Source organism: Eretmochelys imbricata, chromosome 5, assembly GCF_965152235.1.
Source record: "Eretmochelys imbricata isolate rEreImb1 chromosome 5, rEreImb1.hap1, whole genome shotgun sequence".
NCBI lineage: Eukaryota > Metazoa > Chordata > Testudines > Cheloniidae > Eretmochelys > Eretmochelys imbricata.
This window is the reverse complement of record NC_135576.1, coordinates 35,395,650-35,421,675: the sequence shown is the minus strand read 5'-3', so window position 1 is coordinate 35,421,675 and position 26,026 is coordinate 35,395,650. Positions and strand designations below refer to the sequence as shown.

The window sequence follows — 26,026 nt, the reverse complement described above, 5'->3', positions numbered from 1 at the left end:
CCAGCTTCGGGTGCTGGCCAGGAAGAGCCAAGCCCTGCATTACCCAAAGCCCCGCCCAGCACTGGCACAGGGAAGCCTCTCTAAGCTCTGGAGTGGCAGGGGATGAAGCAATTTCCAGCCTGTTCACACCCCGACCCTGCAGGATCCACAGCAGCCTCCAGAGCAGGGGCTTAGCACCCTCTTCATCCGCATCTCCCTCCCCCTGCCCTGGGGCCTGTCCCCAGGGCGCGTGGGGCTGCTCCATCCCCCAGGCACACTCATCTGCTGAGCCACCTCTCTGGCCTGGTTCACTGAAGTTCCTGCAGTCACGTTCCCTGGGCCCTGGTGCACAATGGATCCTTAGGGCTTAACCCCTTCCTGCCCACGCTGTAGCCAGGGGACAGGAGGCGGCTGGGTTATGTTGGTGGCCAGCGGCAGCCTGGAGGTGTTAGCTGCCTTTAGATACTGTGTGGACAGGAAGGGACAAGCTGCTTCCAGCCCGGGCCGGGGGAGGGGGGTGGAAAAGAAGAGATGAGCTCTACAAATACGCAGGCCAGTTCATCCCTCACCTTTCCCACCCCTGCCCCTGCAGCAGCTCCTGTCCCTTCCTTCCAACACAGTGCCAAAAGGCTGCTACTGACCACATTCTGGTGCGAATCCTGGCAGAAATCTGGGGATGGGGGACATGTGACCCTACGTGCCCCCTTTCCCCAGTGTGTTGCTTTGGGAAGATGCGGTGACAGGCAGTGTTTCCTCTAATTTTTTACGTCCATGTGCGGAATTAATTTTATGTGCACCAGTGCGGAGGTAATAGTGGACATCACCTTCATGTTGGTGCACATAACAAAATTCATGTGGTGGGGGTGGGACTGAGGGGTTTGGAGTGTGGGAGGAGACTTAGGGCTGGGGCAGAGGGTTGAGGTGTGGAGGGGATGAGGGCTCGGGCAGAGGGTTGGAGTGGGGGGGGCTCTTTGGTGGGGCCAGGGATGAGGGATTTGGGGTGCAGGCTGCCCTGGGGCTGTAGTGGGGAAAGATGACTCCCCGCCCCAGCCCTCTCTCACCGCAGCAGCTCAGGGCTGGGAGAGAGGCGCCTCTCCCCAGCCGCAGAAGCTCCAGCGGGGCTCGGCTGGGACAGGCTGGGCCCAGGGAGGGGTTCCTCTCCCCAGCAGCTCTGGCAGGCCTGGGCCGAGCTAAAGGAGGGGCTCCTCCCCTGGCCTAGGCAGGTCCATGCTGGGGCTGGCGGGGAGGGGCACCTCTCCCCGCCACAGCCCTGAGGGGGGCTTAATAGGCAACTGTGCAGCCACACAGCTTAGACGGAACTTAGGTGCCAGGTACCAGGAGAGGCCGGTCTGTCCCGGGGGCCCAACCAGGCACGGAGGGCGGACAGCTTTGGACAGGGAAAGTCAGGTCAATCAGTTATTCCCTGTGTGTGAGAGAGGTGTACAAGAGAGAGAGAGAGAGAGAGAGAGAGAGAAAATGTCTCTCACCTCTCCCCATGTGTTTGGGGTGGGGAAGGTAGGTTTTGTGTGTGAACCCTAAAGATAAGAAGAATCCAACTACACAGTATTTCTTTTTAACAGGGGCTCAGTCAACTTTATGTTAATTTGAAAGTTTAAACGATTGATTGCCGTTGAACGTGGTTGAATACGAGTAATTTTACCAGGTGTCCTCTATTCATCATAGGGAAATATGGTCACCCTATCTGGAATGCTCTCCCAGGTATGGCCAGGCTTCATTTAAATAAGATATTTTACACAGGGTGCCACCTACTGGCCAAACAGTATAATACAGTTTAGCATTCTATTACAATTTGGAGGTTTGCTTTAAGTTTCACAAGAACTCATAATTGCTAAAGTCAAACTCAAAACACTTCCTTTAGTTAATAATGGCCATCTCCCATTACTTTCAGTGGGATTTAAACCAAGCTGCTCATCAGTTCCCTGGTCTTTATACAAGGGAATAAGGTGCTCTAATCCAGTTGTTCTCAACCAGGGGTATGCATACCCTTGGGGGTACACAGAGGTCTTCTAGGAGGGGGTACATCAACTCACCTATTGGCCTAGTTTTACAGCAAGTTACATAAAAAGCACAAGTCAGTACAAACCAAAATTTCATATAGACAATGATTTGTTTATAGGGCTCTATATACTATACACTGAAATGTAAGTACAATATTTATATTCTAATTTATTTTATAATTATATGGTAAAAATGAGAAATTAAGTCATTTTTCAGTAATAATATACTGTGTCACTTTTGTATTTTTATGTCTGAATTTGCAAGCAAATGAGGTGAAATGTGGTTTACGCAAAACAAACACTCCTGAAAGGGGTACAGTAGTTTGGAAAGGTTGAGAGCCATTGTTCTGATCAAGACAGGTGCTGCTCTCTGGCTACATCTACACTGTGAGCTACGAGTGTGATTCACAGCTTGTGTAGACGTACTTGTGCTGGGTCTCATCTCAGCAAGCATGCTAAAAATTATAAATGGGGTGTTTTTTTCAAACCAGTACCTTTCCTATGCACATAGCACTTACCATCTCTGAGGTTCCCCAAGACTGGGAAGAATCTCAGGGAGGTAAAGTCACAAACATATATTACAAAAATGCTATCATGGCCTGTCTGGAGAATGAACAATAATCAGATTTTTTTTCATACTCCAAAAGCCACAGCACCTGCAATGGCCAGACCATCAAGGACAGGGCCTCTATCAAATGCCTGGCCAACCTGGAGTGCCTGGCCTGGAGTGCCTGGCCAACCTGGGGGGGCAAAAAAGAAAGTCGGGATGAGACATTTTCAGACTTCATAGCAGTGTCTTCCCCCTCTTCCCCCCAAATCAAAGCTGGGTAAGAAGTGGAGGCAGTACTGAGGACCCACAGGAAGAAAGAAATGGAGCTCGTAAACAAGACTGTGACAGTGGCCGAGGATAGCACTGCAGTAACCAGCGAAAGCATTACCATAGCCAGAGAGAGCTTGGAAATGGACAGGGAGATACAGAGACAGTTTATGGAGGCTATATCAAGCCAAAATTCACGGCTTCATCACAGGCTGATGCTAGGACAGCAGGCGCTGCAGCCCTGTGTACTGGGACCCAGCCATGTTCTTCAGCCCCTCAACAATACAATATTGGGACCACCCCGCAACTCCTCCCCGATCTACCCCTGCAGCAGTGGTCCCAGAGGCCATTCTCCTTGTAGTCAACCTCTGGACACAGAGGACAGTTGCACTGGGGACCCCAGCGCCCCTGATAACTTTGCACTGTGCCACTCAATCCTAGAGGTCCCGTGAACAACAAGAGGCAGAACCAAAGCACGTACTCCCTGGGACTTTCAGGCCCTCCACCCCTTAACTGTTGTTCTGCCCTGCATTGCATGGTCAATTTTAGCTGCACTATTGTTTTGTTAAATGTATGTTTGACTAAAAGTTGTTTTAGGATTGTTTCTATAACAACTTTATTTTTGGTCTGTTACATTACTGTTGTTTCATAATAAAAAAATTAAAATTCATACATTATGACTCATTATTGCATGAAAGTCAAACTCTTGAATAAAGTTAAAATAATGTGCAGAGTTTTTAAAAAGTACTTGAACAAGGCCTCACTTGCATCACCTATAAGCACTGCACACAGTGAACCCAAACCCCCCTCCACGGGCTAATGGCTGATTTTTCAGAGATGAGACTCACAATAGGCATCCCTAACAATATTTCCCCTTGTGTTTCCATTTACAATGGGACATCTGCTGTTCTTACCACTGAGCAAATATTCTCACGAATATTGTGCAGAACACAGTGATATAATGGTTGGCATGTTTTTTTCTGCTGCTTCCAACCTATTACACAAATGGCACCATCTCCCTTTCAGACAGCCAAATGCATACTTGACTATCGTTCTGCAACTACTGAGTCTGCAATTAAAAAGTCCCTTCCCTCAGTCCAGACGGCCTGTGAATGGTACATTAACCAGTAGGGACTAAGTAAGGTCTCCCAGAATAACTGAAGGAACTAGAGACACTTAATTCGAATTTATATGTCCCACCACTAAAACCTGGATCCTCAAAAACCATCAGTACAGCTACATTTCTCACTGGAAATTAATGCTACTTTATATTTGACTTAGCACTTTTTATCCACGGATCAAAATGTGCTTTAAAATATAGTCTCACTACTCATTTGACAAATAGACATTTTACAGAAAAGGAAACTGAGGTATGGAGAGACTCATCCATCACTGTAGGGAGAGTGGTCACTTTGGATGAGCTATTACAAGCAGGAGAGTGAGTTTGTGTGTGTATGGGGGTGAGAAAACCTGGATTTGTGCTGGAAATGGCCCACCTTGATTATCATGCACATTGTAGGGAGAGTGGTCACTTTGGATAAGCTATTACCAGCAGGAGAGTGAGTTTGTGTGTGTGGTTTTTGGAGGGGGGTGAGGGAGTGAGAGAACCTGGATTTGTGCAGGAAATGGCCCACCTTGATTATCATACACATTGTGAAGAGAGTGGTCACTTTGGATGGGCTATTACCAGCAGGAGAGTGAGTTTGTGTGGGGGGGGGTGGACGGTGAGAAAACCTGGATTTGTGCTGGAAATGGCCCAACTTGATGATCACTTTAGATAAGCTATTACCAGCAGGACAGTGGGGTGGGAGGAGGTATTGTTTCATGGTCTCTGCGTGTATATAATGTCTTCTGCAGTTTCCACGGTATGCATCCGATGAAGTGAGCTGTAGCACACGAAAGCTCATGCTCAAATAAATTGGTTAGTCTCTAAGGTGCCACAAGTACTCCTTTTCTTTTTGCGAATACAGACTAACACGGCTGTTACTCTGAAATCTGTCATCCAAGATTACACAGAAAGGGGAACAGAGCCAGTCCTAATTCCCAGTCCTATGCCTTTCTCACCAAAACCCATCCTTCCTCACTTCTCATTGCTTAGAAAATTTAAGGGTGTGTATTCACATGCTCGAGCAGTAAAAACAACCAACCAAACACAAAAACCCCACTACTACCTTAAAACTCTTACTGATTTATTTTTTAAATAACTGATACAGAGCAGATGCATTCAAAAATAAATGGAAACATCTGATTAAAATAGTGCATTAGATATGACAGTTGTGTGACTGCAATCACTTGTATGGAAAAGATTACAGATTACTGGTCTTGTTCATGCAGTACCTGCATTTATGCATGCAGTCCAGTATTTAATAAAGATTATAGTGTAGACTGTCCTACGTTTTAGACCACTTTCTGTAACTGGTCAATGAACCAATGCTGATCTGTGAAGCACTTACTGGTGGTCTTCAGAAAGCTGGTCACATGTTTATGTCTCCTTATTTCTAGCAGCTAAATTGCATTAATACCTCCCTAATATCACTTCCCCATGTAAACAATTGATACAGATGCCACAATGATATTATTTGATGGTCAATGGGAGGGAAGATGGCCCAGGAGACAATCTCTGCATTCACACTGAATAAGTTTGAGCAAAGTTCTAGGCAATTTGGTGTTTGCAGGAATATGTTTTCAAAGTTTTTTTAAATAGTAAATGTTAGTATCCATTAATTATACACAACAGGCAATGCACACTTTCCCACAGTCTCAATAAGCAGCCTCAGCTCTGATTTGGAGGGATCATCCCTAAGAGGATTAAGTTGACTCTCCATGCACATTCAGTACCCCAGATGAAGAATGCCAGCAAGGATGATGATGATGATGATTACTGTCGTGCCTAGGAGTCCTAGTCTTAGGATACCAATTAATGCAAATTCTGGTAGCCAGCAGCCCAACAATTCATTTCACATTGGTCTCCCACCCTTTTCACATTGTAACAATTTCTGTGGGCTACATTCAATTCACTGATTTCAAAATTAATGGCTTTATAGCCCATTATCAGTCCCTGGCACCATTTAGAATTTATCTACACTGCAGCTGGAAGCATGCCTCCCAGCCCAGGTAGAGACACACACTCTAGCTCTGCTTGAGCTAGCATGCTAAAAATAGCAGTGTGGACATTGCCGCACAGGACAGCCACCCGAGTACAAGCCCACCCAACTGCTTGGATCTTTACTCAGGTAGCTAGCCCATGCCGCTACATCCACACAGCTATTTTTAGCCTGATAGCTCAAGGAGATCTAGCACACATCTGTCTGTCCATGGGGGCTGGGAGGAACACACTTAGCCGCAGTGTAGACATACCCTCAGTCACCTTTGTTGTGCTATTGGGATAAAATGCAAAGAAAATAAAAATGGTTAATAATATCTTGAAAATAATCAATGGACAAGCCATGTATCTCATTAGGCCTGGCTACCCAAACCATGAATGGGGACTTGAACACCTGTCATTTTAACTTTTAATATTTTTTACTGCGCTCTGTCAGTGTGATTGGATCTATACAAATACAGAAGGCGGCTTGGCCTTTATTCTACCTGACTTTTTGATTCCATTTTTCAGGTCTATAAAGAACCAGTCCCCTTATGAACATTTTTCTCTTTTGATTTTTAATGTGCCTCTGGTGTAACCACAAGAGTTTCCCTCTTCCATGTTCAATAGGTTTGCTTACTTTGATTTGTCAAAAACATCTAATACACTTGGCATATTACAATAAAAACATTTTAAAAATTCAGGTGAATTATTTCCAACATTTGCAACCCATCAAAAAAAAATTCTTTCCCTTCAAACATTTCACTGAGACCAGTTTGAGTAACCTGCTCAGGGAAAGCCTGGAAAGACAGGTAGGCCTTGCAGCATGTCTTGGGATGTCAATAAATCGGACCAAGGGGCAGAGGCTGAAGGAAGTCTAGAGTCAACGAGCCATCACAAATGAAATCTGCCACTAACTCCCTCCTGTTCATGGGGTTGAGAACTGTTAGATATTGTATCTCAGTTAATCACAATTAACCGACCTTCCTAACCTGAATAATAGTATTTGAGACATCACCAGAGTGCATACAGAATCATCCCAAAGAACAGGAAGATGGGGATGGTAGAAAAACAAGCAGTAGAAACCAAAGGGAAATTGGAATTAAGTGCTGAAGTATCCACTTACAAGTGTGCATATCTGGGTATTAAGCAACTGAGATGGGTCATTTTTTTAATGTTTTTGCAAATCATCAAATTATCAGAATTCTCTATGGGACTGATTCTGATCTCATTTCAAGAGTAACACTACTAAACTCAATGAAGTTATATAGTGCAAAATTGAGCTCAGGACTGAGTCCTACTTGCCTAGACATTTCTAAAGATGGCATACTCAAAGAAGATTCTAGGATTTCCAAGTGTAATTTCCAGAAAGTCTAGGTTTAATGGGATAATCTTCCAGGGACTCCTTTGACTACTCAGTTCGATTAAGCATTTTCCTTTAATTAGAGGAGTAACACTGCGTTGAATATAGATTCAGTGCTCTTTTCTACACAAGAGGCTGTGTTCAATTAAGCCATTTCAGTTAAGGAAGCCAATGCATCAACTGGAGAAGCAGCTGGAGGGCCAGGAGAGAACTACAGTGACAAAAGGAGTAAGATGATAGGATGGGGCACACAGAGTGACAATGAGTGACAAACAAACAGGAGAAATGAAAAACAGAGTAAAATACAGAAGATAAAACCAAGAGAAAAGGAAACAGGAGCATGACAGAGAATCCAGTAAAATCTATGGCCACAGATAAAATCTTGTCAGACACAAACAGGAAACAGAACATTCAAACCAGACGATTGAAGTGGCAAGAGGAACAGTGAAGCCTCCAACTATTTGACAAATAGCAGGAACACTACAAACAGAACTGAAAACAAAAATTAAGGGAAGGAAGAATGCGAAGAGAGAAGTTCTATTTCTTGTAACTTTAAGAAAGAAGAAAGGAAGGGATTTGAAGATCCTGGCTATGTTTGAGTAAGCATGCACTGCCTTAGCAACAGCCAGCTTCAGGAAGAGACTGTCAAGAAGGAAATCAGCATCCTGCTTGCACTGATGGATGCTGTCACGGTAAAAATAAATTTGTTTTAGTGAACTGGAAGGGAAGGGATAAGAAGAATTAAGTGTGCTTCCTTTGCCTTACTACTGGCACATATTTCTCTGTCTGTTAAACAGACTAATATGAAGTCAAAATTAACAGATGATGAAATGCATGAATTCCTTCAAAGTGGTTCAAACAAACTAGGAATTTTCAGTCAAGTAAGTGATGCCAAGAGAACTTGAATGCATGTACGTATGGAAGGCAACACTCCCTCCAGGAGAAAGCAGGAGACCAGCTGGACAGTACAATACCTCAAAATGACTCTGCAGATATGTACTGATCAGCTGTGGTCAGTTCAAAGGATATCCAGTGTCACATGTGGTTGCCTTAGAGTGTTTCGCTGGAAAGGGCCTAAGACAAGCAACTGGTTTTTGGCTTCCTTATTGTATTCTGGCAAATTCACAGAAATTAGAAATTCCCTTGTATTACAGAATTTTTCAGATATGGATTGATTTTAGTTTCTTCTTTGAAATCTGTGCATTCTAGAATTTCCTCCTTTTCATTCTCTTTGGAATTCTCGACTGAAGAATGCAAGGACTTACATAAGCCCTCTTTTGATATTTCTAGATGCTGATGTTGGATTCTCCTGGTAGGGATCAAAGCTGAAAGCAGCATTTGACTCCTCTGGTCTTGTTCTGTAACTATATATGGAATTGATGGTGATAGTGGTTTTACAACTTCATATTCTTCACCATAAAAAGTATTTTTATGTCCATTACCTATGTCCTTTTTACAAACATTTATATGTTTAGAATCATAGTTCTCATGACTCTTTACTAATAATGCAGTATGGTCTTCAGCAAGAAAGCGTGATTCCAAAACACAGATGCCTTCAGGATCTACTGTCCCATCCTCAGATTGTACTTTCTTCAGAGGCGAATTATTCTGTCAGTAAAAAAAAAAAAAAAAAAGAGACCCTTGAAACTTACATCAGTACAAAGGAAGATACATTAGAAAGATCTTTTAAAAGAACACCCCCCCCCCCCACACACACACACACACTTCAGCTCTGTTCAAGTCTGTATGTTTAAGAAGCCAGTTAATGAAACCTTGATATGCATTTCTCTTGAAATACAGTTTTCCGAAAAGTGACTATGAAAATGGCAGTGTGAAGCTCCACATTTATTGTCTCAATGATTCCATATCAAATTTTCTCAGTTTACTAGTAAAATGACTGTTTTCTAACTGACAAGCCCTGTAAACTCAAACTGTGCCAGGAATCACGCTAGAGTATTTTCATTTTGCATATGATGACCAGTAAATTCTACAGGCAAAATTTTCCCTGAGTTATACCTGCAACCCCATTGTCTTTAAATTACGCTTTTAGTGACATCTGTCCAACTCTATTAGATTTCAGTAAATACTATGCAAATAAATGAAAATGGATCCAGTGGCAAAACTGAAGATATGATACGATAATATGATAGGCACTAAGGAGGAACAGGTCAGTTGGACTCACTTTGCTCTTTATACCATTGGGTGGGGAAGGTGGGGCCTGAGGATAAGCAGGGCACAGACACAGCTCAAAGGACACTGTTGGCCAAAAGATTCCGATCTCAAGCACATGTGCACCAAAAGAAAAATACACGACAGGCACTCAGAGAAGAACCTTGATCTTCGTCCTCCACAGGAAAGCTGAGAGGGGGCCTGGGAAATTAAACACTAAGAACTAAGGGTGACAGAGAAGCACTCTCAGACCCTCTCAGAGACAGGCATACAGACTCCTGCATACCCGTCATCTCCTGTGATGGGTCAGGCTAGAACATTCTTCATGAGTGTTTGTCAGTTTTTGTTAAGTTTATCTTTTATCTTTCTCTGCAACAAAACTTCACAAAAGTATAAACATCTGACAGTTTTAGTAATATGGTTTTGTTTACACTTATTCTGTATGAATTTTGTCTATTAAAAAAGGGTAATAAATGCTATAATTTTAAACATGGTACTCTGACTCATATTTTAGGATGTAAACTCTTAAGATATGTTGTAATCTAATGAGAATGGGTGAATTACTTTAGAGATGACTGCCCACTTAACTGGGCAGACAGATGAGCATCTGGAACATAGGTCCCATCACAGACAGAAACTCATCTCATTCAAGACAAGTTGGGGAAAATGAACTACAGGAGTACAACGTATCATGCTATATTAGAAAGTAGTAAATATAGGTGCCTATGGAGGTATCTATAAAAGAAGGTTACGTTTGGTCAAATTCATCCCTGAGAGAGCATCATTATAATCATCACTGATTTAATTAATCTAGTCCATCATGCTTCAATTGTTTATCAGAAAATTTACTCACATTTACCCACATCACATATTTGTTTTTCTTAACAGCAATCTGATGTTACCTTAAGCACATCAGTAGGCCACTCCACAGCAATGCTCTCTGCAGGATCTGGTATATCAGGCCAGCAAACCTTTTTCAACCTGCAATTCAGAAAGGAGATTTGGCCTTTTGATGTAGGAATTAGATGACTGACATGATGAATGCCATAGGAATCAGTACATGAAAGGATTAAATACAGAAAATGTGAATGGTGAACATTTGTCAAGGGAAGTCCTTTCTCTGTATTCATTATCTAATTATTATAATAAGGGGAACTGCTTTCTCTCAAGTCAATTCTCATGGGCTAGAGAAAAATTGTTTAAAAGCAATACCAATGTGTTACCTGGAACCTGAGTTTTTGGTTTAAACCAATGTTTACCATTAAATACAGAAAATAAAGCTGCAATTGTAACTATTCAAGCTACATAAGCCAAATCTTTATTATGACATGCCTAAATTAGGCTTAGAATGAAGAGTGTCTGGGTTATTTTTTAGAGTATGTCCTCATTGTAAAGTTAACTTAACTCCTCTTGAGTTAATCTAGCTCAAGTGAGAACAGCCGCAGTGCAAAACAATACAGGAACTCCTCACTGTGGTTTTATTAGCAGCTGATGAGTTGTGCTGACTTGAGCTGAAGCCAATACCTAAGGCTACAATTCTTGTCACGGATTCTGTGGCAGGACTTGGGCTTTGGCTTCAGCCCCAGGTGGCAGGGCTCAGGCTTCGACTTCAGCTGAAGCCTGAGCCCCACCGCCCTTAACTTAGCTTCACAGGGTGCCCCGTGGCGTGGGGCCCCAGGCAATTGTATTGATGTAGTGAAAACTGCATTACTGTGTGTACATTTCTGTGATTTATTGTTTATTGCCCATGTCCTCTTCATACCTTTTATTAAAAATACCCATGCCAAAATCATAGCCTTACCAATACCCCCGAGAGGCAAGCCAACTCGAGTGAAGGGTTTGTGCATGTGGATGACATTTGAGTTAACTCGACAGCAAAAATATGCTCTTTGTTTTTTTTAAACTGTAACATAATTATCAGCCTATTTCACAGAAAAGATTGACTGCACTCAGGACACTGTCTCCAAATCAATACTCAGCATTCTGTAGCAGTCAGAAAAAAATTTAAAATTAGAATTTACATGGGAACACAACCTGAACAGTAGGAGCTCCCTGCCAAAATAGGGCAGAGCCAATTCATGTATTTATATATTAAAAAGTGCATAAACCACTTTAATAAACATTAGTAATTAAAATTAGCTTTGTGAATGCTTTAAAGACAAACAGAATTGCTGCCCGTACCAATTATATCCTTGAACTCACAATTATTTACATGTGTGCATAACTTTACTCACATAAGTAGTCCCTTTGAAACCTATGGACTACACATTTGAGTAAAGTTATGCAAGTACTTAGATTTTTGCAGGCTTGGGGCCTAGTTTTTCATAAACATATTAAGAGAGAGACACACACAAATATAAAAGACAAGAGACTACAACGATGTTGAGGCTATATAAGCTCTATGTTACGGTGGGTACTATGAGTGGAGCTGGCAATGCTACGTACCAACATTACTCGAAGCTTCCTATTATAAGACCCTGTTTTCAATCACTATAACTTCACCAAATTTTAACATTTGGGGGCTGAAATTTTCCACATCAGATGTCTGCCTTCAGCAGATTTTTAAGTTTCAGCCTAAACAGCTCAGTCTTTTCTGACAATAAGTTAGGGGAAAATATGTTGTTTTGCAGTGTTAAAAAGTCTTAGGACCATGTCTTTGTCAAGTTCTAGGAATCCTATGCTTTGGAGCAAGGACTGGAAATTTGGCCAGGGGTAGCCTTTACGTCAGGGATATGTTTTTTGCTCTTCGCATGAAAATCTGCCCAAATTTGGCCAAATTGTAACCCTTTAAAAAAAAAAATCAGTTTGCACATGCTCAGTAAAGACTTCTAATGGTTTAGTAGCTAAAGTCTCCAAAGATTTTGTCATCAGTGAGGAGGCACCACACCTCACAGCATCTACATGTGATCAGATTGTGCATACACTATTCTCACAGAGCAACTGCGCATGTTCCAGCCCAGGACTTCAGGTGCAAAGCCACACTTTCCTTGTAATTCTGCTCCAGGCCGAGGCTGGGACAGGCACCAAATATGACAGTAGGGAGACTCTCTTATGTTAACGGAGGGGTGATTAACAAGCAGTACTTAAGTGGGAGAAGGGTGCGAGGATGAGGATGGAATGATCTTGCAGAGAACTGCTGTGCCTAAGGATTCATCTGCCATTGAGTCCTGCACCAAGGTGTAGTGTGCTGCAAAGGTGTGTACCGAACTCCACGTGGCTGCCCTACGTATGTCTGAAGGGAGGCCAAGATTGAAGCCTGTGTTCTCATGGTGTGAGCCCACACCCCGGGGGGGGGGGGGGAGGGAGGGGGGGAGAGAGATGGAGAGGGAGGCCCAATAGTAGGTAGCAGAGTTTAATGCAATCAGAAATCCATTTGGAGATTCTCTGTATGGTGATGACCTGTACCCTAAGTCATTCCGCTACTGCAATAAACAGTCTAGAGGACCTCCTGATTGCTAATGGCCTCTCCAAAACCTAGCAGTTAGTGGGCATGTAAAGACAGAGCAACCTTCCATTGGAGGGTGGAACACACTAATTGCCAGTAAGAGGACTCTCAAAGAGCTGAGGGCGAAACCCGATGACTTTAAAGACAGAACGTAATCCAGGATGAAGGTAATTCCCACTGTTGTGCCAAGACAAGAAACATCTCCACCTGGCTTGGTAACATTGTCCAGTGGAATTCTTCCTGCTGCTGGAGAAAATATCTTGTACAGCCGAAGAACACAACCATTGTAAAGCAGACGCCCATCCAAGTATCACGCACTGAGGTGGAGCGCATGTGGACTGATGCCTGATCTCGCCATTGTACTGGGTCAGCAGCAGGGTGACTAGATAGAAGTGTGAAAAATCAGGACGGGATGGGGGTGTAATAGATTCCTATATAAGAAAAAGCCCCAAATATCAGGACTGTCCCTATAAAATCGGGACATCTGGTCACCCTAGTCAGCAGATTGGGGAAGTTCAGGATGAGAATTGAGGGCAGGATGACATGTGGAGGAGATTGGGAAATCAGAATTGTCTGGTCCAGCAGGGGGCGACCAGAATGTCCATTGTTCTGTCTCATCAGCTCTTGTGCAGCACTCCAGGCAAGAGTGGTCGTGGAGGAAAGGCGTAGTTGAGTTGGTCTGATCAGGAGAGCATTGCCCTAGGAACAATGGCCGAGAGCTCCCCTGAAGCAGTATGTGGTGCATTTGCTTTTCATCTGGGAAGTGAATAGGTCTCTGGTCGGGGTCCCTCATCATGTGAACATGTCATATACCCACTGAGCTGTGAAGTTCCTACCTGACAAGTTGATAGAGCGTCTGATGAGCAAAACATCCGAAGAGTGAGTCTGTGACTACCTTCTGCATTCCAGGAAGATAGACTGCAGACACGAGGATCAGGGGACTGATGCACCAGTTTCAGAGATTTGCTGCTTTATATGCAGAGGCGATCAATCTCATTCCCCTTGTTGATATAGAAAACAGTGGTGGCATGGGTGTGCCACTCTGTCCTGGCTGGCTCTGGTATGGCTTTGTTAATCAGTAATGCTATTCTGGCCGATCCCGATGACATTCATTAAAAAATAAGGCATTAATTAAATTTGTGACTGCACTCCTTGGAGGAGAATTGTATATCTCCTGCTCTGTGGTTTTATCCACATTCTGCCATATATTTCGTGTTATGGCACTCTTTGATGATGACCCAGCACATGCTGTTCCAGAATGGGGATTCAAACCTGAGTTTCCCACACTCCAAGCAAGCATTCTAACTACTGAACTTAAGGCTGCGCAGACAATCTTAGTTCTGACATTTCCTAACTTTTGATTGTCTGACTTTGCAACCTACATGGTCTTTAAATATAGGGTGAGTGTGAGTGAGAGATATAGTTGCAAAAACAAACACTAGTGAAGAAATACATCTATTGGCTGCAGTCACAATAATTCTAAACATATGTCTATTTGTTTAATTTTAGCAAATCAGGACATTTTCTTATCTCCATACAGATTTGAGTCTTTAACAAGCCAGCATTGTCTTTAAATAAAAATACTAACCTTTTGTGTGTTAAAATGCATTATTTTCACCTTTAACAAGCACAGAAAAATTTACTCACGTGTGTTTTTTTAGAGTACAGGTTACGCCAAGGATTAATAATAAGAGCATACAAAATCCAAACGGTAATGTTATAAAAATAAAGTCTTCTTCACCTTTAGAGAAAGAACAAGCATTGAAACATTTCTTAGTATATTACACTACAGAGCAAATTTTCACTTTTAGACTATATAATTAAAGCCATCTTAGTAGCACAAGTTATAAAAGCTCTGGTTGTCACATCCTTGACCAACTGACTAAGGTACTGTCTGCCACTGTACAACACATGCTCAGGCCTTGTCTATACTACGGGGGAGATCGATCTAAGTTATGCAACTTCAGCTATGTGAATAACGTAGCTGAAGTCGACATACTTAGATCTACTTACCGCAGGGTCCGCACTACGCTATGTCAACGGGAGATGCTCGATGTCTAGTTGGCAGCCAGTATCAAGCTGGTATCAAGCCACAAACAAAACCAGAAAATAATTATTTGGTTCATTTCCTACAAATGTTCAAAATCTGTCATCAAACCGGAGAAGTCTAGGTAGCTTCAGCAAACTGTCTCTGGGCATATCCATTACTCATAATGTTTAGTCCAGTGGTTAGGACACTTGCCTGGGATGTTGGAGATCCAAATTTGATTTTCCTTGCTGTAGCAGTAAGTCAAACTCAGCATTGCCCACTCCTACATGAGCATCCTAACCACCAGACTACATGCTAATCTGAAGTTGGTTGCTCTCAGTATCTCCTGTTGAAGCTCCACGTGTTATAAATACTTTAATATTCACAGGACCAAAGAAAGAGAGAGTGAGACTGACTCTATATCTTGGTGATCATCTGGGAGGCAGGAGATTTGGATTTAAACCCCTCCTCTGAATCACGGAGAGAGTACCCCCCCCCCCCCACCCAGTAGCTTTTAGCTTTGCGGTTAGACTGCTCACCTGGAATGTGGGAGATCTGAGTTCAAGTCCCTGCTCCAGAGTGGGGATTCAAACCTGAGTCTCCCACCCCAAGCAAGCATTCTAACTACTGAACTAAAGGACAGACACCCTCACCCTGACAGTTTACTGAAGCTGGCCCTGTAAAACTTCTCAAATTTGATTCAATTGCTTTCAGCTGGGAAGAAGTTTTGGGTCAACCAAAAAAACCCATATTTTGGTGAATAATCTATTTGTCCAAAAAAGATTTGCCTAGCTCTAGTCACAACTGCAGAGCTATAGACAGTACTATGTAATGGGCCTTTCCCAGGATCTCAGAACAGCTGCTTACAGTTTTAGCTGCTGCTTTATTCCAGCAGCTGATCCAGTGCCACCCCCCCGCACACTACAAAATGAACAGAAAGTCAGATACAGGGGACATGTCTCAGAGTGTTCTGCCAGCAGAAATAAGGAAATGTTGGCATTCATTGTTTCTTCCATTTAACATCTTGATATAACAATTTTAACTTCAATTCATAGCTATCCTATGATCTCCCTAGGAGAAAGATACAAATATAGACAGTAAGAAAATAAGAAAAAGATTTTATATTAACCACCAGTGTGTATTGAGTATCCTACTGGCCAAGTTCAATTCAGAGGAAAATGTGGTTGGTTAGCAGGGAGTTGTTCCATATGGGGAGGGGAAAAAAAAAAAAGACAACAACACAATCACAATGCATAAATATTTTGAGTCCAGTTTCTAAGATACACATTTTCCCCTTCTGGTGACATAGTAGGTCCCAGTCCTCTAATTAACAGCACAGAAGCAGACTACTGCATGTGCGCAGAGCGGAGATTCATGTGAGCACAACAGTCTGCCTGTGCATTGTTGCTTGCAGTATTGGGACCTTAGTTTTTAAAACTTTTAATCTTTTGTAGATTTGGCTTACAATGTCTTCCAATGAGCTGAATTAAATTTAAACTATTCTTTTATTTTTCTTTGTTTTGTTCAAAAAGTCAGAGGCAGAGTAGATTGGGATTGGCCTAAGAAATGCCTAAATCAAAAAACTCTGTCTCTTACACAAAAATACTGGAAAAGCAATGACAGTTAACACTGAAAATTACTTACTGAATTTCAAAGTGCTGAAGGTTATCCTGTTTCCATGGGTTCCACCAGCTTTGGTGGCTGCCATGACATGAGCAGTATACTGGGTGTTTGCTTGCAGAGATTTCAGTCTGTATTGCAGAACATCAGAGTTCACAGTTTCATCTTTTCAGTCAAAGATATTATAAATAAAAAAGATATAGAAATTAAAGAAAAGCAAGTGTTAACCATTACAATTTTACATTTATATAGCACTGTTCACACTGAAAGATCCCCAAATGCTTTATAGAGACAAGCTGAAATAAAATATAATCAAAGGGATCATCAGTGTGGAACACTGAAATTGTTAAACAGAGCATAACAATACAACATCACAGTTCAGGACAGAAAGTGAATAATTCTATATCCAACTGAAAATTCACTATTGAGTTTAGATAGGTAAAATATAATAACCAGAGCCAATATTTTACCCTTAATAAAAGTACTATGGCATCTCTGTTATTGCAAGCTGTAGAACCTTGGTATTATGTCTGAACTAAAAGACAGCATTACCATCCCACATTTGTTCAGCACAGCACAGTCCAGTCCACCCTACATACTTAATACCACCATTATATGCCACACCTATGTGTTTCTTGGATGTCTTCCGTTCAAGCAGTGAAACAGCCAAAAAAGTTTTATTTATGAGATCTCACAGAATTGCAGAAAAATGGTAGGGCTGAAAATATTTAGACCCATTAACACAAGGCAGGTCAGGCTGAACTGCAGAGAAGAACTTAAAGAACTATCAGAATAATGATCGTTCAAGTTTGTATAATTTTCTTTGTTAGACTATCCACTGTCTAAACATTAATTAGAAATGCAGAATTAAATTGTTGTTAGGGACAAGTGAATCGGTTAAGAAGCTAAGATTTTAAAATATTTGGTAAACTTTATGTTGTATAATTTTCACAATCCTGCAATTTAATTGTTTCTGTGAGAGATTCTGCAGTCTGTCACTGGACCACCCACAAGATGAGAACCCCAGGTCTAAATAATTAAGGATCTGAGACAGAGGTGCCAACTCCATGGTGCTCCAAAAAAATTAGTGGATGCTTAGCACCCAACGGCAGGCAAGCTCCTCTTCCTGCCGTGGATCAGCTCTTCTGCGACAGGTAGGAGGCACTGGGATGGAGGGGAAGGAGTGGAAACGGGGCACACTCAGGGGAAGAGGCAGGGCAGGCCTTGGGGGAAGGGGTGGAGTGGTGGCAAGGCCTGCGGCTGAGTGGGGGTTGAGTACCTCCAGGGAAAACTGGAAGCCAGCACCACTAATGTGAGAGTAACAGAATCATCTTGAAAGCTGAGTGGTCTTCAGAGATGGCATGGCAAAGAGCATACTGCATAAAACCAGACAAGAAATAAGATAGCAAGAATAAGCGTGGAGATGTCTACATCATATAGGAATAGTTGCAACTTCCTTCTTCCATTTACATATTGGCAAGCGTACTATTGGCCCCTACTATGATTTGGGCATCCAGAAGCAAATGAAGTTCCAATAGGACCCACTGGTTTGAGATTATTTTTTTTTTAAATAAAAGCTAGAATGCCTTAAATGCCTACAGACCAAGAGAGAAGCTTAAAGCAAAAATAAGAAAGAACGCCTAGCAATGGAAATGGACCTTGACACAACAAGCATTTCTGAAATATGGAATGACAAAAAGCAGTGGGATACAGCAGTACCTATCTACAAGACAGGCAGGAAGGACAGGCAATTTCCTACATCCCAAACAAGTGTGTGTGCACACACACACACCCATCTGAAGCCAGCCCTGAAAACCTCATCCCAGCCAAAATGTGTGGAGTCAAACTCACTGATAGTTTCCAGTCAATTGAAACTGTGTTTTTTGGTAAATAAACTATGTTAGTTGAGAAAATTTCAAACAACTTTAGTCATCACTATAGTATCTGAATGCCTTCCAGTAGTGCATTAAGCAACATGACTACATCTGTCACATTTCTGTTTGTTTTGGTTTTTTACTGTGTAGACATACTCTTAGATATTCTGGGCCTGGGTTCTACATAATTGAGCCCTTAGCATTATATAATTTTGAAGAGAATGACAGAGAACAGCAAAGCACTTTTGGTGACCATGACAAAGCACACAAATCATAGATAACTCTGCTGCTCCCCCACCTGAAACATAACTATCTGGAAAGTGATCAGTCACCACTTTAGCCTACAAAGAGTGAAATTCTCTCTGGCAAAACTTTCTAGTGTTTTAAGTAGCAACAGGTATTGTATGCTGATATCTTCATAAAGTAACAGACATCCTGGGTCAGCACACTGGTGTAACAGAGTGGAGAACTTTTACTTACTTAATTCTTTTCCACCTTCAGGTTTATAAAATATTGTATAGTTAATAATAAAGCCATTTCTTTTATCTTTTGGAATCTTTTTCCATTTTATCATAGCCTCATTTTTCCTCAGATTGTCTGTTTTAGCCACAGGACCAACTGATGGACCTACAAAAAATACAGAAATGTAATAAATGTACATAAAATATTTTAAATGGCACAACTTTACTAATCCGTACAGAGCAGGGATATAAAGGGACAGGTACTATTTACCTAATATACCCTTTATCAGAGATCAGACACTATTCCTAGCTTTTCTCATCTTTTCAGAGATGCCATCTACTTGGGTGATGTTTGCACCTTCTCTCTTGATAATTACTGTGGTGGTGATGGTATGTATCTGAACACCTCACAATCACTAAAGGATTTTATCCTTAACACTCCTGTGAGCTAGGAAACTATTACATCCATTTTACAGATGGGAAACCAAGGCACAGGACAGGTTAAGTGACTTGCCCTAGTCACACAGGAGGTCTGTAAGTGGGGAATTGAACCCAGGATTCCCAAGTCCCAGTTCAACGCTCCATCCACAAGATCAGCCTCCTTACCTATGTAATCGAAACTCTATATGCACAATTCAAAAACTATTTAGCAAGAGCTCTGTATGCTCCAGTCCACTCAAAAGGCATAACATCTCGTCCCTCTCTCAAATCAACCACCACTACCATCAAAGCATCTTAACTATAACTAAATAGCATTCAAAACCAACCAGCAACTGTCCCTTCATGAATAAGCCAATACATCGAGGTTTCCTTAACAATTATATGCTCTATTATCATTGTACTGTACCCAGTTCCCTGGAGGCTTCACCAGTCCACAGCCTGAAATCTTGAATCTACCACCAAATTTGGTTCTTACAATTAGCTGTATAATTCAGCCAATTCACATTACAGTTCTACTAAAAACAGTAATCAATGCACGATTTCCGCCCAATGTGAAACGGCAAGATTTTCTACCATTTAAACAAATCTTAATAAGCAGGAACATATATTTTCCATTATACCGTAAAAACAGAGCAAAACTCCAACTTTTCAAACTAGTCATTTTAGTCTGTGCCCCAAAATCACCCTTCCACTGGAAAAAGTGAAATTGAATATAAAAAAATTCAGTAAGTTACATCCTTGAAAAATAGCGTAAACTAAGTCTAAATGAGACTGCAATGTTTAAGATTTGGCCCATATTTACAATAATAAAAACAATTTGAATACATTGTAGCAGCTTTCTTCTACAATGTTTGTAAAGCACTTTTCTCAAAGTGCTTTACAAACATTACTCAAACCTACAACAACCCTGCAAATTAAGCTCTATACTCATATCACAAAATGGGAAAACTGAGGTACACAGATTAAATTACTTTCCATGAAATACACGGCAAGTCAATACCTGAACTGAAAATAAAAACCAGGAATCCTAACTCACAGTTCTATGCACTAATCACTACTTCCTTCCCTTAGTTACACAGGTCTTAAGCACAATACACAGATGCTATTACAAGATAGAGAGTAATACAGATGGTTTGACCATATTGATAGTTTAATATACATACGTCCTTCTTGAACATAAGCTTGTATGGAATGTGGAGTTCCTATTTTATTTCCATAGAGAGGATACACTGAGATATTATAGCATTTGAAAGGTTTAAAGGCACCTGTAAGAAAAAAAATATTTATCAGATACATGTCCTTCATTTAAGATTTACATAAGGAAAATAAAGTTGTATTTTCCTGCTAGTGTTAGGTGAATTTAAGAATGCTCCATACTGGTATTTTCCCTCAGTTTCTAGGAGTGCAATCTATGCTTATTCTCTTTTATACCCATTGCTGTACTTAAGCATGGAGAGAAAACATAGAATGGACTTTATTTGGCAGCTTTTCTAAAAGCATTTGAGTTCAGACTTATTTTTCACTAGAAATATTTTGACTAAGGAATAATTATACTTTTTCTTATGTAGCAATTTACATGTTCACAGTATCTTACCATCATTTGTATTTGACAAGGCTAATTATTGTAAATTTATGAGGTAGGACTGAGAACATCGAGTAGCTGATGATCCTTCTGTTCTTTTTCCGAAACGATTTCCATCTTTTTATGTTTATTTCTTATCAAAAAGAAGTATTCTTTAAGATGTAATAAAAGCATTTAAAAGTAACAAGGGAGCTCCTGCTGGCTCCAGCTATGCAGAATGCAGCTGCTCATCTTGTAAATAACTTGACATCAGGACACCTGAACTGAAATCTCTACAGTGGCATCTTATTTCCAGGTATAATTCTTGGCAATTATCGTTCAAACCCCAAAGGTCTAGCAACCAGTTATGTGTGAGGGCATCTCCCGCTCCAAACCCTATTCAGCCAGTTGAAATTCACTGGGAGACACTTACCACTGGAATTAATGTTCGAAAACACTGGACCAGATTGTCTAGTGTAGCCACGCTGCCAGCCTAATCTTATCTAAATCTACAACCAGTTTATTCAAGTTAAGTAGGATCACCCCATGATTTATCATCAGTTGTGTAAAGCCAGTGCAGAGGCTCTTGTTCTGTTGCCACTGCCTCTCTCTCTCCTTGGCAAGTTTAGCAGGGAAAAGTGGACATGGCCAGACCCTCAAACTATGTCAATTCTCCACTGCTTTTTCAGCTCATTGAATCCATCGCTGACTACCATAAATTAGAGCAGTCTCATGCTGCTAAAATGGTGCAGGGAGATGTGACTGCACAGAGTAGCACCAGAATCAGGACAATGCCAAGATGAGCTTTAAACCACCTTTGCATACACAGGCTGACTTGTGCTCTATGTATTTCAGCCATATGCACAGTTCTGCCCCATATGCCTATGGGGTTAGGTCAAATTTAGCCATGTTAGGTTGATTTTAAAATGAATGTGTCTACACAACCAACACCATTCCGTCGACCTAAAGGGCTCTTAAAATCGACTTCTGTAATCCTCCTCAGCAAGGGGAGTAGAGCTAAAATCAACCTTGCTGCGTTGAATTTGGGGTAGTGCAGACGTAAATCGACATTATTGGCCTCCGGGAGGTATCCCAGAGTGCTCCAATGTGACCACTCTGGACAGCACCTTCAACTCCGATGCACTAGCCAGGTACACAGGAAAAGCCCCGGGAAATTTTGAATTTCATTTCCTGTTTGCTCAGCATGGCGAGCTCAGCAGCACAGGTGACCATGCAGTTCCCCCAGAATCGCAAACGAGCTCCAGCATGGACCGAAAGGGAGACACTGGATCTGATTGCTGTATGGGGAGAAGAATCTGTGCAGGCCGAACTCCAATCAAAAAGAAGAAATTCTAATGTATATGCCAAACATCGCACAGGGCATGGTGGAGAGAGACTACAACAGGGACACACAGCAGTGCCGCGCGAAAGTTAAGGATCTCGGGCAAGCCTACCAAGAGACAAAGGAGGCAAATGGTCGCTCCGGGTCAGAGCCCCATACATGTCGCTTCGATGATCAGCTGCATGGCATTCTAGGGGGGGACCCTACCACTACCACACCACTGTCTGTGGACACCTTCAAGTGGGGAGTCTCATGCAACAGGGCGGAGGATTTTGTGGATGAGGAGGAGGAGGAGAATGAGCAGCAGGCAAGCGGTGAATCTGTTCTCCCCGGCAGCCAGGACCTTTTCATCACCCTGGAGCCAATACCCTCCCAAGGCGGGATTCCCAACCCTGAAGCTGGAAAACACAACTCTGGTGAGTTTTAAACAGTACAGGATTTAAAAGCAATAGTGTTTAATGTCTGATTTGCCCTGAAGAATCGGGATGCATTCGCGACCAGAACAGCTACTGGAAAAGTTTGTTAACGTATCTGAGGATGGAGCGGGAATTCTCCAGGGACATCTCCATGAAGCTCTCCTGGAGGTACTCTGAAAGCCTTTGCAGAAGGTTTCTGGGGAGGGCTGCCTTACTTTGTCCTCCACGATCAGACACTTTACCACGCCAAGCCAGTATCAAGTAGTCTGGAATCACTGCAGCACAAAGCATGGCAGCGAATGGTCCTGGGTTTTGGTCGCATTCAAGCAACATTCGGTCTTTATCTTTCTGTGTTAGCCTCAGGAGAGTGATATCATTCATGGTCACCTGGTTGAAATAGGGGAATTTTTGTAAGGGAACAGTAAAAGGACCCTGTTCATGTTGGGTTGTTTGCACTTGGCTAAAAGGGATCATCCTGAAGAATAGCCATGCGGTGGGGGGAGGGGTGAAGGGATCATCCCAGAGAATAGCCACGCGGTGGAGTGGGGGGAGGTGTGTGCTACACATCCACCCAAAAACCGCAGCCCCTCCTTTTAAATGTGAAACCCAACCGTCATTGCTTGCTGTGGGAAAGGATGGCGCTGCAGTTAGAAACAATTTCCACATGTTATGAAGGCGTAAGAAGCCAACCCTGCATACACTAGTTTATACAGTCCTTTAAATGCTTCCATTACAGAAAATAACACAAAACAAAACAGTCAATCAAATGTTAAACAAGCTAAGTGAGTCTTGATTCTTGTTCTGAGGATTGCTACGCTTGGGGTATGAAATTAGGTCGATTTTATAGAAGTCAATTTTTAGAAATTGATTTTATACAGTTGATTGTGTACGTCCCCACTAAGCGCATTAAGTTGGTGGAATGTGTCCTCAATACCGTGGCTAGCATCGACTTACGGAGCAGTGCACTGTGGGTAGCTATCCCACAGTCTCTCCTGCCCATTGGAATTCTGGGTTAAGCTCCCAGTGCCTGATGGGGCAAAAACATTGTCGCAGGTGGTTTTGGGTATATGTCATCAGTCGCCCTCCCTCCCTGAAAGCAATGGCAGACCATCATTTTGCGCCTTTTTTCCTGTTTTACCCGTGCAAACACCATACCACGGCAAGCACGGAGCCCACTCAGCTCACTGCTGCTGTTGTGAGCATGGTAAACGCCTCGTGCATTATCCTGGAGTATGTGCAAAACCAGGCTAAAAGATGCCAGCACGGGGATGACTGTGATGAAGACATGGACACAGACATTCCTGAAAGCACAGGCTGTGGCAATTGGGACATCCTGGTAGCAGTGGGGCTGGCTGATATAGTGGAATGCCGATTCTGGGCCTGGCAAACAAGCACAGACTGGTGGGACCGCATAGTGTTGCGGATATGGGATGATTCACAGTGGCTGCAAAACTTTCGCATGCGTAATGCCACTTTCCTTGAACTTTGTGAGTTGCTTTCCTCTGCCCTGAAGTGCAGGAATACCAAGTGGAGAGCTGCCCTGACAGTTGAGAAGTGAGTGGCGATAGACCTGTGGAAGCTTGCAACGCCTAACTGCTACCGGTCAGTCGGGAATGAATTTGGAGTGGGCAAGTCTACTGTGGTCAAACTGCTTCTCTGACAAGTCAGTGTTGTCATTTGCTTTTGAAATCTGGAGTACTAGTTTACTGAAAAGAATTTGCTATTTTTAATTGTGCAATTTTATATAATGGAAATCAGAAAAGAGCCCACTGATCAATTAAGAGATTTCCAATTTCAGTTTACCACCAATGAAGAAATGGTTTAAAAACTAAGAAATAATTTTAACAGATCATTTTCTTTTCACTATACTTCCCATATATGTAAAATAAAAGTACAGCAAGATTAGCAAGAATTTCTGTGACCCTTTTTGCACCTACTTCAGTGAAGTAGTAGTTTTAAAAAAATTGATTTAGTTCTCACCTACTGCACATAGTATGAACAATACTGGGGAAAGATTTAAACTGTCTCAAATATATACACTCGACAGACAAATTTCTGTATCTGCAGATAAGGAGCATGAGTTATTCCAGATAAGACGGCCATTAACACGGAAGATTACCCCTTCATATGTTGGTTGATTTTGAATCTAGATACTATAATACAGTTTAATGAGAATTACATATACCTATAACCAAGCCATGATTGTTTGGGGAAACTGCTCAGCAAAATTATGAAATACACCTCTGTTGAAGGGAAGGATCACATCAGATCTTCAACTACTTTGAAGCCGCCCCTAATGCACTAGGAAACTTCTGAGATTTTTAATGTGGATCGGATGATGTCATATGGCTTTAAGTAGCAGTGTACCAGATGGACCAATAATGATATTTGTTTGTTTCTTCTGGTCTTATTTTCCCCCTGTAGCAGTAGTTCGTGCTATATTACTACTTCTCTTTCCTTCTTCTATTTTTTAACCTCTTTGTTATTATATTGTATATGATTGTAATTTTCACTATTTGCAATTTCACTTTTGAAAATCAGGCCATTTAAGCACCTAAACATGAACTTTGGAGCCGAACTTTAGGTCCCAATTTAAAAAATGTTGCCCTTAAATCATAGGAGGATACATTTTCAAGTGCATCTCCTAATGTGCATTAAAAGTACAATCTTGCAATAAGCATGATGTATAAATTGCAAGAGATAAGAAATTATTTTAGAATTATATGTACAGATTTCAATAAATAAGGCAAATGTTTTTGTAGTTATTTCTTTTTATAAAAAGACCATATGACAAGTTGCATGAGCTCAAACCCAATTAGACAAGTTTGTGAAAAAAATGTAAGGTCTTTTAAAATTAGTCGTCCTTCACTTTATAGTGTTGAATCTGCACTAAGACCTTGATCCAGCAGAGAGATTTTCAAAAGCTCCAAGTATACTTAGGTGCCAAACTCCTATTGACTTTCAATGTTTTGAAATTCAATGGGAGTTGAGCACCTTTATGCCTTTGAAAGTCTCCTCCCTCTTCAGTACATGCTTAACCTTAAGCATATGAATAGTCAATGGGACTACTCAGATGCTTAAAGTTAAGCATATGTTTAAGAATTTTGATGGATGGGGTCTTATTAATTACTATTTGACATAATAATGTGAGTTTTATTCTCAGTTTGACTGTCCGGAAATTCATTCTTCTTGATTCTGTTTCCTAAAGTTATTTTGACACTTAGATTAAATAGTTGTACTTTGGGGGTGAAATCCCGGCCTGACTGAAGTCAGTGGGAATTCCCTGGTATTATTGAATTGAAAGCCATCAAAATATTTTTAAATTTCTTTAGAACAGAGACAAGTATACAGACAGCAACAAAATTGCCGAAGCAGTTTACCAGCCTACTGAAAGGAAAAGGGGAAACAG

General features: G+C 41.7%; 1 protein-coding gene across 1 annotated transcript in view; it reads right to left on the bottom strand.

Annotated features, from left to right (window-relative positions):
• Nucleotides 1–5,080: 5,080 nt before the first annotated feature.
• IL31RA (interleukin 31 receptor A) overlaps nucleotides 5,081–26,026 on the bottom strand; it is a 70,409-nt gene continuing 49,463 nt past the window's right edge. Inside the window, 7 exon segments of the mRNA XM_077817246.1 lie at nucleotides 5,081–8,408; nucleotides 8,411–8,867; nucleotides 10,331–10,409; nucleotides 14,521–14,614; nucleotides 16,547–16,687; nucleotides 18,877–19,023; nucleotides 20,462–20,563. Coding sequence (XP_077673372.1) covers nucleotides 8,278–8,408; nucleotides 8,411–8,867; nucleotides 10,331–10,409; nucleotides 14,521–14,614; nucleotides 16,547–16,687; nucleotides 18,877–19,023; nucleotides 20,462–20,563 — 1,151 coding nt within the window. The 3' untranslated portion in view covers nucleotides 5,081–8,277.